General features: G+C 41.6%; 1 protein-coding gene across 1 annotated transcript; it reads right to left on the bottom strand.

Moving 5' to 3' along the window:
• Positions 1-726: 726 nt before the first annotated feature.
• Positions 727-16887, bottom strand: EIF2S3 (eukaryotic translation initiation factor 2 subunit gamma). Its single transcript, XM_075263888.1, has 12 exons — positions 16792-16887; positions 11540-11603; positions 11159-11286; positions 8812-8933; positions 8112-8206; positions 6586-6744; positions 5296-5430; positions 4316-4410; positions 3624-3768; positions 2767-2936; positions 2486-2658; positions 727-1121 (listed from the first exon to the last, which is right to left on the bottom strand). The coding sequence occupies exons 1-12, from the start codon at positions 16858-16860 to the stop codon at positions 1058-1060; spliced, it is 1419 nt and encodes a 472-aa protein (XP_075119989.1). The 5' UTR covers positions 16861-16887; the 3' UTR covers positions 727-1057.
• Positions 16888-19317: the final 2430 nt, after the last annotated feature.

Raw genomic sequence — 19317 nt, 5'->3', positions numbered from 1 at the left:
GTTTTTATTTCCACAACTTGGTTATTTCAGTGATCCCTATAGTTATTAAATGGGGATACAAGCTAAAGCGTGATTCACTGCAGTTCTACATAGAAAGGAGCAGGGGACTCGGGACCACCCTAGTAGTGTAAAGTTATCATTTTTTCTGTGGATTGGTAATAAAAGTCAACTATGAAAATACTTTTAAGCTTTGTCATCATTTATGAATAGAGATCATGATGGCCATAACATACACAATGTACAAAAACATAAGAGAGAACCCAGCAGCAAGGACATTAAGAACTGGTGTCTGGAGATGACATATGTTATGGTTATACTCTGTCATCTGAGCAGAAGTCATTGAGCAAGGAGGGGGAGGAGGTGAGCTGTGACCATCAGCTATTGTTCACCTATTTCAAGAGGATAACAATTTGCCTTCTGGGGTTTTGGGCGGTGAAGGAGGGGAAGTTCTGTTGTCCACAACAAAGAACAGCTTCAGGTCTTGTGGACTCTACACAACCATTTATTTACAAATGCTGCCCATTTACTTGAATGGGCACCACATACTAGATTTCTTGTTCAGACATCTACACATTTCTTAGGCAACCACATATGATCACCAAGGTTTCCAGAGTCTTACTCAGCGGACTAAACTATACGTAAGTATAATTCATGTGATGAAATATATTCTTCTATATCTTAACAATACACTCAAATTGTTAAGAAGAATAAATAAAAAACAAGCAATCGGTCTTTTGAAGTTTATTCTGCGGACATTCATTGGTGAAAAGTACTGAGGGCTTGAGCATCCTCAGGGCAGAACAAAGAGAATGGTATTATACTCTGTAACAAAAGCATAGAGTTTGATGTGTTACACAGCAGGTCTTCTCTGGGCAGCATCAAGTGTTCTTGTGCTAAGCTCCTGCTCAGATATAAATTAGAATTTGGAGCCTGCAAGTATTAGACTTCTGGCATATGAAGAGTTAATGTATCCAGGATGTAGCACTTGCTGAATAAATATAAAGCAAGTGTATTTCTTTTAAAAAAAAATTTTTTAGCAGCATTGGGGTGTCGGTCTCTAGTCATCATCCACAGTTGGCTTTATTGTCACTCCTCTTCTTATCTGACCCCAGCCAATCAAACTGCAGAGAAAGGAGCAAGATTTTAATAAAATGTATACACAGGAAAGCAAAATACAGAACAGCTGTCAAACAGTGTAGTCAAAGTACTTCTGCAGTTTGAAATGAACAGCATCGCCACGCTCCTTCTAGGAGTGTGGTGATGCCGCGGCCCGGCACCCAAACCCGGTGAATATATGGCGGGTCTGTAACTATGATGTACTTTAACGACTCGAGTATAAGCTGAGGTGGACTTTTTCAGTTCAAAAACTGTGCTGAAAAACTTGGCTTATACTCGAGTAAATACCGTATTTTATACACACACACATATATATATATATACACATACATACATTTGATCTTACTGCCAATGTTTCAACACCTCTCTCCTGTGGGAGACTAATGTATGCACACATTATTTATATATATATATATATATATATATATATATATATATATATATATATATACATACACACACACACTAGCTTTTACCCGTGGAACCCTGACCCCCTGCGGGACCCACTTGGAGCGGTGCACAGGCTTGTTCCTTTGCCTTGTGTCCGCAGCGGGACCTTCCTACACCTGTGGGTCCATGGACCCTCAGGGCCCACCCTGCGGCCCGCTGAAACTGTTTACCTCCTCTCCCTCCTGGCGCCCGCCACCCCCTTTGTCCCTATCCGCTTCCCCATGTGGTCACGCCTTCCTCGTGCCCCTTTGCCCCCCAGGAACGTGCCCCCTCCCCCCAACCCCATGCCCCCTTCTCGCCAACCCCATGGCCCCTTTTTTCCCCCTACCCCCTTTTCCCCCCACCAGACCCTGCCAACCGTGTGTCCCCTTTCCTCCTACCAACTTGTAATGTCCAGAGATGGCAGACACTGCGGGACAGCTGGCCGAACCGGTGTTCCAGAGCGCGGTGCAGGCGACCCCCCCTGTCCGGCCGCGGTAGAGTATTGCGGTCCCGTGGTGAGGCCACACAGGTGGGGCAGCGTATGGACTTGTCTCTGCCCCAGAGTAGAGGCCCTTGTGCAGGACGCTCCGGACCTCTCAGAGATGCCATGTTGGTGTGGACGATGTCCGGACGATAACTCCGCCCACATAGAGAAGCGGCACCCAATCAGGTGAGCTGCTGAAAGGGCTGGGATGATGTCATCCCAGGTCCTACAGCGTGCCAGGTCCTGCAGCGAATTGAACCGTGAGAAGCACTGGGCACGGGGTGAATTGCGGTGGTGTACGGAAATTCCATGTAGCCTATCGTTCAATCCGGGACCCAAGGTATGTATGTATGCATTTTCAGACAAATCCGTTGGCCCGTGTAGGTGTGATTGAGGAACAAACATCCAAACACACACTTTCACCTTTATAATATTAGTAGGATTTAATCTTACCGCCAATGTTTCTCAACTCTTCTGCTAAGAGCGATTTTCTCCCCTACTTCTGTGCACACTGGATTTGTGAGCACAATTTTTCCTAAATCAGCTTTTACAGCACTAACACGACCTCCAGTGGACAAAGAACCAATGTTCACCATCAGAACTTCGTTCTTAGACAATTTTTGAACCTGAAATACAAAAATTCATTTATACATTTATTTATTCTTTAAGTTAAAGACATAACTGCAGTTTAAAGTGGAAACTATTTCCTTTTTGCTCTCATGTCAATCTGTTACCTTTGCAGCCTTCTTATCCCCCTCTGTACGCACTCCAAGGAGACGTCGTAGAAGGAAGTAAGAGATTTCCAGCTCTGTGAATATTTCAGGCAGTGCTCCAACTGCACCCAATACTTGCCCAACCATACGATCGGCACGACATAAAGTTGGGTCAATCTTAGTTCCAACACCTGCATACATAAGGAAAGGAGATATAATGTGTAGTCACAACAGGTTTTTGTAACTAGAGGTTTCTGCCACAACACTTGGCCTACTAGGCTTGTGTATTGACTAGGCCTCAGAGATGATGTATCCATAGTAACATATCATATGTCTGTCTTCTCTAATCATGGTAGACCACTGGGACACTTTAGCCATGGTTACGTCACTACAGATAAATCACCACAAAAGTTTGTCATTTACACAGATAAAATGATAATGGACAGGACCAACATTACATATTTTCTGTACAATTATCATCCTTTTCTTGGTGGAGGAGTATATCTTCACTTGTCAGAGACCACTTTAAAATGTTAGCAACGTTTATTGTAAACACAATGGGCAGTGTTAGGCTAGGCGTACAAGGCACAAGCTTTTACGCAAATTGTTCTTTCCACTTTCCATAAAAGGGGGAATGGAGAGGGAATGGGGCCACTGACACCACCAAATTTGCGCCAAAAATCTGTGTCTGCTCTGAGGTGGCGTAGATCTCCCTGCACACACACATGGCCTCATTTACGAGGAGGCGTAACCTCCACGGGTGATGCAGTTATGAAAAATAGCATTTCTACCACCAATGTTCATAAAGTTACCCCAATGACATTAGTTGTATTACCCATTAAGAACCATGACAAAGATACATTAATAGTGTCTCTTACCGATAAGGCCACCAGGAGCAGCATATTGTAGATCATTGTGCTCAGCAAAGAGAGACACAATTTTAGAAAAGATAGGCTTGCACATGAGCTTTCCTTCGCTGTCCTTAGAAACAATGCCTGGGCGAACCTCTATTTCTTGACCAACCTAAAAAATAAAAGGGGGAAAAAAAAATAAAAAAAAAATGACATACTTTCAGGACAGACACATTCCACTAGTTGTAATAGGTGTTAAAACAAATTAATGACAGCTTGAAAATGTCCATAGTAATAATCTGTAGGTGCCCTCACTGGTTGTTGTCTCTCGTCCAGAGAAGCGGGTTGAACTATTAGCTGTAGCTATGGAGTCCATTGTTGCTCCACATATCCAACTCTGACAGACAAGTGTATTTGTGTGAAACGGAGTATTCTCAATACCTTCCAGTGGGAGCCAGATTGAAGCTCTCATAGGAATGCATTGAGAGTCCAGATATCCAATTCACTGAAATACACTGTGTGCATTGGCAGGTCAGAAGGAGGTCCATGGCATAGCAGTGCAGGAGGTATCCACACAAAGTGAATTATATGTTTGTTTGTTTTCCACATGCATTACACAATTGGAACAATCTATAAGAATGATGGTGGAAGTGTTTCTCTAAATATTTGTCATATAATTTGGGTTGTAATAAGCATAGATCAGCTACTAAGAGTCATACCTTCAATACACCTTTTAATATACTCCCTCCAGCTACACCACCTTTCAGATCATCAACTTCACATCCTGGCTTATTCACATCAAAAGATCTGATAACTGAAGAAGCAAAACATTATTTTAGCTGTTTGTATCCATTATGTTACTAACACCTAAGACAGACATATTATTATAGAAGTTAGAATATTTGGTCCTCTGACCCATAAGGAAGGAAACACCTACAATGTATGCTTAGATTGACCTTGCAAGGCCTGGCTTTTAGTTTAGCAAAACATTACACCAAACGCATCTAATTGCATGTGTGCAAAGCCCATCTAACTAAATGTTAAAGCAATGGGTACATTTGGGAGTTATTGTCATTCTAAAAGTTTTGTGTATTTTCTACTGAATGTATTTTGGAGAACTTCGTACAACATTTATGACAAGTGAAATGTTTCCACAGCTTAGTAGACACATGTTCTGTGTATTACTTTGTTTTAAAGCATACCCAAACCTTCTGCCACCATTGTGATGATAAATGTTGTATTATACTTTATTAATGGATTTTGGCTTTTTTGTCAAACCCTGCCTCGATATCCCCTTTGTCCCCTCTGCGTATGGATGGTTGGGGGCTTTAAACAGTTGTATCTCCAGAATTACAAAACGTAAAAGTTAGTGGGGGTCTCTCTTCTGTCACATGGCATTAGTTGTAACTCTATTATTTCCAGATATATCTCCATCTGCAAACACAGGCAGGAATGGGACATTTATATGCAGCTGCTCCTAATCCTGACTGTGCTTTTAACTGGCAATCTCTCTGGAAATAATAAAGGTGTCATATGAAAATCTCATATTTCATAGACATCAGGACTGCTGGGCAATTTGATTTTCTTTTTGTCTATGTTATGTAAAATGAAAAGACTTTAAGAAAAATATGCAATTTAAAAAAAAAAAAAAACCCAAAAAACAAACTCTTTAATCTCAAAGATAGGACTGGTTACTCACCAATAAGTCTCGGCTCAGATGTGAAGTCTCTCAGAGGCACTGGGATTTTCTTTACAATATATTCACAAACTACTTCAATATTGTATTTCAGCTGGGCAGAGATTGGAATGATAGGCGCACCCTCAGCAACTGTACCTGTATCAGTAACAAATGTGCAATGCATTAAAATATAAGCCACAGAAAATGTATTACTGTATAAGAATTCACAGCAAGACTAGCTAAAACCAACCTGACAAGATTCTATTCCTCTATTCTTTATCTGGTCTACATAGTTACATAGTAGATGAGGTTGGATGAAGATATCAGTCCATCAAGTCCAACCTATAACCCTACAGTCCCCCCACAGTGTTGATACAGGGGAAGGCAAAAATATCTACACCCATATTATTTTCATGGATTGCATAAACTTAACTATGGGAAAACTAAAAAGACCTTAATGTATCCAAAACAATAATGAACATGAACACTAGAGGTTTTTCCATCCCCAAATTAAATTGTATTCTGATAACCTTTCCCCAAGACAGGTTTTTTTCAGTATGATCTATTGGAGTCCGACAGCCCAACCCCACACAGATCACGTTTTAGCAGCCTCCAGGTTCAAGAAAGTGGCGCTGTAGTTCACATGAAAACTATGCAGTGGACAGGGCTGTTGCAATGATCCTACTATTTGTTACTTCAGGATCAGTTTCCACACTTAGAGGCTGCTAGAATAGATGATAAGCGCAGGGCACAGACGTCTGAACGACCCCAACAGATCATATACCTCCAAAAACACCTTTTAGGTTGGATTGGTTGCAGAAATAACGTTTCTTCTGTTGCAGATTTTGCTGTGTTTTTTTGAGCCAAACCTAGGAGAAGCTACACAAGGAATGAGAAATATATAGGAATATCTTCTACCTCTACCTTCTGCTCAACCCACTCCTGACTTTAGCTAAAAAAAAAAAAAAAATGCAGCAAAAAAAGCTGCGCTTCTGTAACGTGAGGCCTCAGCCTAAGGCGGTCATCTACATTAGACTAACTTCAGGCAAACTTTCTGCTTTTGGTGCAACTGGCTGACCATATGATGTGCATAACGGTTTCAAAAATCTCTCCCAATGGAAGGTATAATTTTTTTGAATTTCATGAAACCACATTTCTCATTCTCTCAAAATACCCCAAACCCTCACCCCATAAGTGTCTTTCAACAACATATTACCCTCTTCCCATCGATAGCCAAGCATACATGTGTATTTGGAAGAGTCTCCCTTTGCACTGCTTTATCACCCTCCAGTGTGTTACTATTTCACTCACCTTGTACAAATGCAAGGATCTGCTCGTATTGTTCCTTGGCTTGACTTTCTTTAACCAAATCAATTTTATTTTGTAAAATAAGAATGTGCTTTAGTTTCATGATTTCAATGGCAGCCAGATGTTCAGAGGTCTGGGGCTGAGGACAGGATTCATTACCAGCTGTAAATGTAAGATGAGACTAGATTAGGTAAGAAGAACACACAAGTGTAACTAAGTATGTCATGAGTGCGGGAGAACTAACTAGTTCATGTTTTAGTGGTACTATAGGAATATCAACTCATTTCCATCCCTTTAAATATAGTTGCAGGCACATTCATCTCTAAACACCTTCCCTCCGCAACCATTTTTTAAAATTTTTCGTTTGTCACTCCCCTCCTTCCAAAAGCTTTAACTTTTTTTTTTTTAATAATTTTTGTTCAATGAAATGTATTTTTGGTGGGACAAATTGTACTTTGTAGTGGTATCATTTAATATTCTGTATTATGTACTGGGAAGCTTAAAAAAAGATTCAGAAAGAGTCGGAATGAAGAGAGAACCTGCATTTGAGTGACTTAGGGCTCGTTCACATCTGCGCCTGAGGTCTCCAATTTCAGGTTTCCGTTTCCTGCCTGAAACTGGGCAGGAGACGGAAACCTGCAGGCATTTTCCAAACCCATTCAAATGAATGGTCTTGAAAAGTGTCTGGCCATGAGCGCCGGTGAGCGTTTTATGCTCTCTGCAGCGAAACGTTTTTTTTTTTTTAACCAAACTCAAAGTCGGACATGCAGGACTTTGTGTCCGTTTTTTAAAAAAACGGTTTTGCCACAGAGAGCATAAAACACTCACCGGCGCTCACAGCCGGACATGGTCTGACAAGTTTCTGTCTTCTTCTGGCAGAAGACGGAAACCTGAGTACGGAGACTGAATGCTAGTGTGAACTCAGCGTCAACTGTATTCTGTGGGTTGTTACAATTACAGAGATACCAAAATTATACAGTTTTTATTTTTTTTTCTATACATTGTAACCCCTTTACCCAAAATTTTATTTTTCAATGTTTTGAATTTTTTAATGTCTGATGTTTTCATTGCTTTTTATTCAAGTTTGTAAAGGAGGCAAAACAGTGAAAAAAAGTGGGTGATTTCAGACGCAGGAATATTTCATGGATATGCGTTTTACTTCTTATTTTAATGTAATACAGCAGAGACCTGGTGGCTATGGTGACTGCTTAGCCCTTGAGCGGCTGCCATATTTAAAGACCCAAGATCCGCCATAATAGTACAGTGGCTACCATATTTAAAGACCCGATATACGCCATAATAGTACAGTGGTTTCTATATTTAAATACCTGACATTAACTTTAATACTACGGTGGATGTTGGAAAAGTTTTAAATGGATTTGAACAAACTCTTGTCCATGGACTGTGTCTCGTATGGCATCTCTACCCCGATTTATTTTACAACCCCCATCCAGCATTCACCTTCCAACCATCAACTGCTGTGAAATCTGCAGGATGCTAAAGATATTTAATCATAATTACAAACTCACCTATCAATAACAGGGCAGCGTCCATAACAGCTGCACCGTTCAGCATAGTTGCCATCAAAATGTCGTGACCTGGGCAATCCACAAAAGATACGTGCCTGGAACAAAGGGTAAGAAACTTCAAGATGCAATAATGGAAAGGTACAGATGAAATAGATCTTTAAAATTAGAAATTTGTGAAGAACTTTCTTGAGAAGCTTACATGACCATTTACACCGCCTGACCTAAATCTACTCTTACCTATACATTGCTACAGCAAAAATGAACATCTCTTTGTGTCCGCTTTTAAATTCTCTACTTACTTGGTATCCATAATGTGTCAAACTACAAAATAAAAGATTGTACACAGAGCAAGGTAATCTCTGATTTGGTCAGAAATAGACTTAGAAGATCTTCCAGGAGTAAGAAGAACTGGAGAATGAGCCATTAAAAACCAGTCTGATGAATGTGACAATATTCTGAAACTTGCTATGTGTTGTAATATACACGCAAGCTGCAGAAGTCAGACACCACCCCCTCAAAAACCACTATTAAAACGATTTTAACCCTATAATACATACACACTAAAAGGTGTTCTTAGATTTTAATTAAAACAGTTAAGGTTTAGTAAAATTCTTAACCATATATTGGGCATTTCTTATGTAAAACCACAAGCTACTCTGTGCAACCAAGTACATTCACTTTCATTAAAGCAGCTACTAACCTGACCAATTTAAAGTTACCCTTGGTGTTGGGTATGTCTGTAGGAAATTCATCAGGAGTGCTGCTGCCGCAGGAACGATAGCATTCAGGGCGAGAACAGCTGGGGTCATCAAGCTTGTAGATCTGCAATGTCAGCAGCCATTAGTAACAGAGCATTGAAGTACAATTCACATCTTATTTTCCACTGATATCATTATATACTTAGTCGTAAACAATTACACAAGTGTAAGGAAGCATCTAACTTTCCTTTACACCTAGAAAATCAGCACTGAAACACTGTAGCGAGCACCGTCACTGATCAGCTGTTCTCAAAAGTCACAAGCTGTAATGTACATATGGTCTACAAATTTCTATGATGTACAATGCGCTGGTAGTTCCTGCCATGGGTGATATAGCTATTTTTCACCTTTTGAATCTAATGAAGTCATGCTGCAATCCAGATACTTACTATATTTCTATACCTTTTTATTACAGTAGTAATTTATGTTGACATTCACACTGTCCTTCTTTTAAACGTGTTTATATTTATATACCTTTATTTGACATCAATGTATTTATTAAAATCGTACACAGTCCAGTCATATTAATGCGACCACCGCCTACTTTTGACGTCATGATTAAATAACCAATCACAGAAGGCACGTGTCATCAGCCATCTGGGTGCACTCATCATTGTGGAGGGCACGATGGATCAACACAAGTATGCATCTATCCTTGTGGACCATGTTCACCCCTACATGCAAAATGTTTTTCCTCAGGATGATGGCATCTACCAGCAGGACAATGCGACGTGTCATAAAGCTTGCAGTGTACGTGCGGGGATCGAGGAGCACCAAGATGAGTTTACCGTACTCCCTTGGCCAGCAAATTCCCTGGACTTGAACCCAATCGAGAATCTGTGGGACCAACTCGATCGGGTTGTTCGTGCCATGGATGCTCACCGCGTAACCTAGCACAGTTGGACACGGCACTGGAGTTGGCATGGCTCAAAATCCCAGTGAACATCATCACAACATCCCCCCTCTCTTCCTGCAGGTCTCGCAGCGGTCTGCTCTGCCAAAGGTGCTTATTCTGGATTTTGACAGGTGGTCACATTAATATGACTGGACTGTGTATATCTGATTTAATACTCTGCCTAAGTATGTCCACAGGATCAGAATGTCACTTATTCTGAATTGCCTTTTTAACAGAACCTTATAGATGAAGATTAGCAGGAGTGCGGAGTTCCCTCTTATTGCATTACTAAGCTGGGAGCCTAATCCTGCACCTAGATCTTACCAGAGACTTTAGGACCTTGGCAAATAACATAAGTCCCCATTTTTAATGTGCCTCTTACAAGAGCTGACTGCCTGGTACCTACAGTCTGTAGTTTTTGATCAGAAGTGATGACGTTCAGTTTTTTTGTTATGTGACCACAGCAGCTAATCACTGTCTTTTGTGGTCACATATGCACAAACAGCACGTGACTGTTAAGGCTAGTTGGTCACATTCACACATAACTGCTGAAGCCAGTTGGTCACATGCACACGTGACTGTTCAGGGTAGTCGGTCACATGCACATGTGACTGTTGAGGCTAGTTGGTCACATGCACACGTGACTGTTGAGGCTGTCTGGCTAAAGTAGCCACATTTCAGACTTTCAGTCTGGAAAGAACCAGAAATGACACCGTGAGGGATTTTTCTCCCTTTAAATATTATATTATTTAGTAGAAGTTTGAAGAGAAAATTATATATATATTGTAAGCCGGTGGCTGGTCAAGTAATGGAGGGGGTGTACATCTCACCTAGACTACTCAGGTGGGTGAGATGAGAAAACTCCAGGAATGTTTGTTCTCAGCAGACAACTTTTGTCTGCTGAGAATTTTGGTAAATGCTCAGTACTGGGCTGGATTTTTAGGAATGGCAGGTAGGTTGGTAGTGGGACCTGTCATTCCACCCCCCCCCCCAGTCCACACTTTGGGGATGCTTCGGCAGCGACTCAGCTGCAGAGAGTCTCCTCGTCAAATAGGCTTAAGAAGCCAGCTCCAGCAGCAACACTTTGGCAGAGCTTGGCTGGAGAGCTGACAGAGAGGTCATATTTTTGGAGCTGTGTCCTGAATGATTCTACTGGATTTTGGATTTCTGTTATTCTAGAATCTGGACTTTTGTGTCTATGCCACCCCACCTAGCAACCCCAGACCCTGAGAATATGAAAATGTGTGTGTGTGTGTATATATATATATATATATATATATATATATATATATATATATATATATCTCTCGGACAATCCCTGTAACTGAAAATACATACTATATAGAGGTATATGTGATATCTAAGCAAATCCAGTCCAATCTATGTAAACTGACCTTAGCATTGGCATATCCAAGCTTGATGGTAATATTCCTTTCAAGTTCATTCTTAAATCGGACAGTGTGCACACCAGAAATGGCTTTTACTACGGTTGATTTACCATGGGCTACATGACCAATGGTGCCTAGAACAGAAGAACCGATTAATATTTAAAAGTTTCCTTAACAAAAATATACAAAAGACAAATAGAAGGATCACAAGAGGGTCTAATGTAGCCGTTCTGTATAACTCTAGATATAGTACATAAGATGATGCACATTAAAGGAAGGAAAATCACGTAAAAAAAACAAACAAACACGTAAAGGAAGGAAAAAACAAGTGTCCAGACACTAAGAACAAAGACAAGTACAGAATAAAAATGTGGCTGCAAATATTACCTATGTTAATGGTGGCTTGTCTGCTGATGATTTCTGGCGAAAGAGGAGTCAACTTGGAGACATCCTATAGAAATAAAGAGTGGCAGACATGTAATGTTACTGTATGTACAAGAATATAACCTACAATACATTTACACATATTATATCATTATATCTATTCTATTACTTTATTGCTGAGCTTTCCAAAGGAAGGGGACCTCTAAACGCTTGGCGCTATCCTCTTAGTATCCACTGAAAGTAATGAAGGTTAGACTGGATTTTCTGGTTGTGAATAGTTGAGGATCTACACCAATAAGATACTTATAGGGGGTTATCTCCTCAGGATGTTTTGATAAGGAACGCCATAGCCAACTACTCCTCGCAGTTGCTGCTGGCTTTGTTGAAGATTTCTTCAAAACTGAACTCTGTGAATACTGTTAGTGCCGTAGTACCAAAAATATAGACAGACAGATAACTGACATCACTAACAAGCGCTGTGCAGTAACAAAACACCACTGTCATGAGAAATGATATTCATAGACAACAGGTCACATATGATGAGTCACGAGGCCTAGCAATCCCAAATGGGTTGGGGTGTGACAACCAGCACTCCTCATTGAATAGCTGATAGCAGAAGCTGAGGTGCAAGCTGATGTACATACACTGTGTAGTGGCCATGCTGGGGTACTGGAGCTTAGCTCCTATATGAAGAAACCTAAAGTATTAACTCCAAAATAGCGGGTTTTCATACAGAAAATAACCAAAATTCATATGGTATTCATAAGGAAGCATGTGGAACTCACAATAACCAATACAAAACATCAGAATGGGGCAAATTTATCATATGCCACTTTTAATAAGCATGCAGACTGGCACAGGAAACAGCAAATTCATCAAGAGACTGCGGCCTCTGAACTGGCATAGATTTCCATTCTGACTGGCATAAATTTATAATAAACCTATTGCACAATGTGATGGGCGAGACATGTATCGGGGCTTAAGGTGCATGTTTGGGACAAGAATAGGCCTTGCACCAAACGTACATCTCAATATCATCTGAACATCAATACAGCAAAAACTGCATATAATGGGACAAAGTCATCATTCCCTCCACACCAAAAATGATGAATTTGCCTCATTATATGCAGTTTGTGCTGTATGAATGTGCAGATTTTCCTGCCTGAGGCATATTATCAAAGCTTACACATATGGGCTGATTAAATGTAGTTCACTTTTTAGTTATCACTGTCATAGACAAATCACATGTAAACAGGCCACTACATTTATACTGAGCGTTAGTGACCTCAATGAGATTCTGCCAGTCTGCACTTTTTACGATAAATTCTACTTAGTCCATAGAGTAACACTGTTTATATGTTACATGACTCATTACTGTGGACTCATTGTGACCATATCTGTAACAAGACTTGGGAATCCAGCCTTAGCAGAACCTACAAGAAGTCAGAGTACATTGAGCATCTCCTGCTGTCCAGAAGGACCAAACCATTATAAAACCAAGAAGACGACATGAACTCTGCTAATGTTTTATATTGCTCCCACTTAAGACAGCAAACGCCTATACAGCCTTTCCTGTGAATCTGACCGACCAACAAAAAAATAGCTCTATCTTTCCAAACCCCACTGCTTATAAGCATGGAGCCTAGGCCCAGTATGAATCTACTTTTTCTTTTCCATGACATTTGTCAAAGCAGGAGAGACTGGTGACCCCAACACATTAAATGGTTGGTAGGTACTGCCAAAAATGTCAGTAAGGTCGCCCATTGCCATTGTGCATTCAGCAACATTTTTCTGTCGTATCCGGCCTTATATGTAATGACTTGTTTTTAGCAAGTGGGATCAATAGCAACCAAATGCAACTGTTTAGGTGCCCAGTCACATTCTGCTGTATACTTCAGCTCTATGGCAAAAAGTAAAATGTGTTAAAATAACAGACTTTTATAGAAGACAGATTATACTTATGAAATTCCCACTTTCGTCCTGAGCCATTTTCACTGGTTCAAAACCGAGCCACCAATTTGCATCTTGTGAAATAAATGAATATCTCAGCAACAAAATTACAAATTTTCAGGGAAAAAAAGATTACATTCAAGTGAGCCTGATCTATCTAATTATGTTGCTGGCTTATGATGCTTCACCCTGGTGACAGACTCACTTTAAAGGAGCTGTCACCAGAAACCTGCATCAGTCCAAACCCGCAGATTGTTAGATTAGAATCAGACGAAACAGTGTTTTCCCTTTGTGATCGTGGACTTTAGAGCAATGAGGGCATTGCTATTGCTCCAAAGAGATAAGCTATAACTCTCTCTAAAAGCTCTTTTGCATATTGACAAAAACAGGCAGCGTATGTATGGATTCACAGCAGGTAAACAATAATTTATGTAGGTAAATGTAACTTATCTGCAGGGCTAAGTTGATATTCTGGGTTCTGGAGACAGACTCCCTTTAACTGGGCAAAAAATAACGCACTAACATTTTCACTTGCGCACAAAAGAAAAAAAAAGTGACACCATGTTAGTACAGTAAGACCCCAGTATCTGTGGGAAATAGGCTACAAGCCTACCCGTCTAGCATCAAACACTATTCCGCACAATGCAGAGCCAGAAGCAGATGGCTCAGTGCAATGACTATCCCGCTGATACAGGCCTGGTCACTGCAAAGTGTACAAAGCCACGCGCTTCTGAATCTTTACACTAATCATAGCACTGCTGATCAGTGCAGGGGTCAAGCATGCACAAGCCTGCAGCAACACAAATGCATGCACGAATCTACTCTAACATAAGTGCATGCATGAGCACAGATGCACATCTACTCTAACTTGAGCTTGTATGCAAGCATACATGTGCACCTAGTGTAAAAGCAAACATACGAGCACTAATGTTTACCTAGGGAAATATGATTGTAAATGCAGCGGCAGATGTGCACCTACTGTAATAGGATTGTTTATACAAGCACTGATGTGCATTTACTGTAAAAGCAAATATATGAGCACTAATGTGCACCTAGTGTAATATGATTGTATAAACAAGCACAGTTGTGCACTACTGTAATACGATTGTATATACAAGCACAGATGTGCACCTACTGTAATACGATTGTATATACAAGCACAGTTGTGCACTACTGTAATACGATTGTATATACAAGCACAGATGTGCACTACTGTAATACGATTGTATATACAAGTACAGATGTGCACCACTGTAATACGATTGTATATACAAGCACAGATGTGCACCTACTGTAATACGATTGTATATACAAGCACAGATGTGCACCTACTGTAATACGATTGTATATACAAGCACAGATGTGCACCTACTGTAATACGATTGTATATACAAGCACAGATGTGCACCTACTGTAATACGATTGTATATACAAGCACAGATGTGCATTTACTGTAAAAGCAAATATATGAGCACTAATGTGCACCTACTGTAATACGATTGTATATACAAGCACAGATGTGCACCTACTGTAATACGATTGTATATACAAGCACAGATGTGCACCTACTGTAATACGATTGTATATACAAGTACAGATTTGCACTACTGTAATACGATTGTATATACAAGCACAGATGTGCACTACTGTAATACGATTGTATATACAAGCACAGATGTGCACTACTGTAATACGATTGTATATACAAGCACAGATGTGCACTACTGTAATACGATTGTATATACAAGCACAGATGTGCACCTACTGTAATACGATTGTATATACAAGCACAGATGTGCACCACTGTAATACGATTGTATATACAAGCACAGATGTGCACCACTGTAATACGATTGTATATACAAGCACAGATGTGCACCACTGTAATACGATTGTATATACAAGCACAGATGTGCACCTACTGTAATACGATTGTATATACGAGCACAGATGTGCACCAAGTGTAACAATTGTATATGCGAGCACAGATGTGCACCTACTGTAATATGATAGTAAATACAAGGGCACAAGTGCACCAAGTGGAATACGATTGTATATACAAGCACAGATACGGTGGTTGTAGCATCTACTGTAATATGAACACGTATACAGGAACCAATGTGCACCCACTTTAATCTGAGTACATATACAAGCATTAATGTGCACCCACTGTAATATGAGGATGTATACAGGCACTGATGTGCACCCACTGTAATATGAGGATGTATACAGGCACTGATGTGCACCCACTGTAATATGAGGATGTATACAGGCACTGATGTGCACCCACTGTAATATGAGGATGTATACAGGCACTGATGTGCACCCACTGTAATATGAGGATGTATACAGGCACTGATGTGCACCCACTGTAATATGAGGATGTATACAGGCACTGATGTGCACCCACTGTAATATGAGGATGTATACAGGCACTGATGTGCACCCACTGTAATATGAGGATGTATACAGGCACTGATGTGCACCCACTGTAATATGAGGATGTATACAGGCACTGATGTGCACCCACTGTAATATGAGGATGTATACAGGCACTGATGTGCACCCACTGTAATATGAGGATGTATACAGGCACTGATGTGCACCCACTGTAATATGAGGATGTATACAGGCACTGATGTGCACCCACTGTAATATGAGGATGTATACAGGCACTGTTGTGCACCCACTGTAATATGAGGATGTATACAGGCACTGATGTGCACCCACTGTAATATGAGGATGTATACAGGCACTGATGTGCACCCACTGTAATATGAGGATGTATACAGGCACTGATGTGCACCCACTGTAATATAAGCATGTATACAGGCACTGATGTGCACCCACTGTAATATGAGGATGTATACAGGCACTGATGTGCACCCACTGTAAGATGTACTACTTACACTGCCCTGATCTATAGCCCAGCAGTGTAAGCCCTGTGTAGTCTATGACCCCTAGTGAGCCTCATTGATAGGAGAGCACTACACAGGCCCCCTCCTCAGTCAGTGTGAGCTCGCACAGACCCTCTGACACTCCCACCTCTCCCATAGGCCATCTTATGCCTAGTCTTACGGAGAGCCGCGATGTCAGGGACACATGATCCAGCCCGGGCGCGCACAGCTGGGCCTGAGGTGCAGATCCCGGGAGCACACGAGGCAGGAGATAAGCCTATAGCCGGCATGGGCCAGTCATGTGTTCTCTGCCCGCACCCCCCGGCTTCATCGCACATGGCGCACACTCAGTCAGCAGTTCTTCTGGTCTTGTCGGATGGTGGACGCTTACTGTACTGGGAAACTCACCAGAGAAGTCAGATCCTGCTTAGATAAATGAGGCTGCCCCAGAGTCACTCCCGGCTCGTCGCCCGCCATCTTGCTGAAGAGGAAGTCACAAGCAAACTACAGATGATCCCAGAATGCTTTCTAAACGAGCTTCCGGTGCCAGATGCGTTCCACAACTCGATTCCAATTTGAAGCCACGCCTTTTCCAGGGAAGTGCTAACAAGTGATTGGCGGATAAGTGGTGATGTCACGGCTAGGAGGCGTGTACTTATATATTACACCCTTTCAGCGCTGGGCACAATTACAGAGCAGCGCTGTGCTAGTGCAGTCATTCATTCAGCGCTGCGCTGTGAACCGGAAGTGCTTCCTTCCCCACTGTCGCAGCACACCAGGGATGATGCAATCTTACCATTGAGCCATAGTTCTGTATAAACTATGGGAAACACATAGAATCCCAGCACAGGGCTTACATATGGGGCAGTCACATTAATGTAGTAGTAATGTCCTGGAGCTAAGCACACAGTCACATAACAGATCTGCATTCTGTCAAAATTAGTATTGGCTTCCATCCAATGTACTGAGATCGCTGTATAATGAAAAGAACCTGTTCTTACAGGGGCTCACGGCTCTTAGGCTGGTCTTACACCACTGTATTGAATGTACGGTCCGCAAGTTGCTGATCAGCAACATAGGCCATTCACGGCCATTACGGACAAGTCATATAAATTGCGGATCACGGTTGCAGCCCGGCCACACCACGGATAAAATATCTGGTGGTGTAAGAGGCCACATTGAATATAATGTGTCCGCAAATGGTCCGCAATTGAAAACCCTCAAAAACTGCAGCAAAATCTTCAACAAAAAAAGTTGCATTTCTGCACCGTGAGGCCTCAGCCTTAATGAGGATTTGTTATAATGTAACAGTGCAGATTAAGCTGGGCTTACATCTTTACTTTTCATTGAGGCCTGATTCACAGCTGCATTTGGTATTCCGCATGGGGATGCCCCCGAACGGAAACTTATATGCATTAAAAAGCGGTTAGCTAAGAAACCACACGACCCCATAGACTATAATGGGGTCTGTGTGTTTTCCGCATGAATCATGTGGAGAGAAAAGTATTGCAAGCACCACTTTTCTCTTTGCATGTTTTGTGCGGACACCAAGCGGTAAACTTCAGACCCCATTATAGTCTATGGGTTCCGTGTGGTTTCTTAGCTAACCACCTTTTAAAGAGGACCTTTCATCACTTGGGGCACATGCGGTTTTATTTACCACTAGAAAGCCAACAGTGTGCTGAATTTAGTGCACTGTTGGCTTTCACTATCTGTGCCGGTATTGTAGCTTTTTATCATCCCAAGGGCGTTCCTGACAGTCAGTCAAGAACGCCCTTCTTCACAGCGGCACCTATAGCGCTGTACTGTGAGAGCGGGGAGGAATGCCTCCCCCAGTACTCGTCTATGGACGAGCACTGTGAGGAGAGGTAGGGGGCGTTCCTCCCCGCTCTCACAGTACAGCGCAATAGATGCTGCTGTGAGGAAGGGCGTTCTTGACTGACTGTCAGAAACGCCCTTCTGACGGTGAAGAGCTATGGTACTGGCACCGATAACTGTTCACCTAGGGCACAGATCGTGAAAGCCAAAAGAGCACTGAATTCAGCACACTGTCAGCTTTCCAGCGATATATAAAACCGCATGTGCCCCAAGTGATGAAAGATCCTCTTTCTGGCGTATAGGTTTCCGTACGGGGGGAGGGGGGGGGGCAAACGCAATACCATGCGCAGATGTGAACTGGGCCTTACGTTGTTCTGCTCATACGCCAGAAACAGGTGTTACATGATGGATACAAATGGCGCCTAATGCTTATATTGTTGTCTGCAGGTTTCTGTCAGTATCAACCATTTTAGCATACAACATAAGAAAAAAAAACGGCATTATATTGTCTGGCATTCTTGACAGAACCTCCGAGGCAGATGTGAGCACAGCCTAAAAGACTGTAGTCCAGTTTACATCATATTGCCTAAACTAATATATTTCAATTAATTCTAAACCTTGTATGAGTTTTGGTGTTTAAAGGATATTTGGTGAATAATAAAGCTAGTTAGTGAATTATCTGCACTGGATAAGCTTTACTACTAATATATAGGTCTGTCCCTCCAGCCCAGAAGTTTACGTTTACGAAGTGTTGTGGGGGAAGTCTTGTTCCTCTGCCTCCCCTGCTGATGCTGTGACTCTCAGCCATGACCAACTCCACTTTGCTCAATGGACCTGTGGCTGGAAGAGGGGAAAATTGGTGACAGAGCTGAAGTGGCTGCAGCGGAGGCAGCGCTTATACAGTTACACTGCACTGTGCAAAGGTAAACTTTGAGGCTCCAGGGGAACAATCATATATATTAGTAATAAAACTTATGCAGTGCAGGGAATGCACTGGTAAGCTTTATTAGTTCCCAGTTAACCCCTTTAAGAGATTTTAGGCTAAGGCCCGAAGTTGTGGAAACTGCTTTTTTTTGTTGTAGATTTTGTTGTGTTTTTTAGCCAAAGCCATGAATG

This window comes from Leptodactylus fuscus, chromosome 2 (assembly GCF_031893055.1).
Source record: "Leptodactylus fuscus isolate aLepFus1 chromosome 2, aLepFus1.hap2, whole genome shotgun sequence".
Classification (NCBI taxonomy): Eukaryota; Metazoa; Chordata; class Amphibia; order Anura; family Leptodactylidae; genus Leptodactylus; species Leptodactylus fuscus.
The sequence above is the reverse complement of the archived record's forward strand: the minus strand, read 5'-3'. Positions and strand labels throughout refer to the sequence as shown.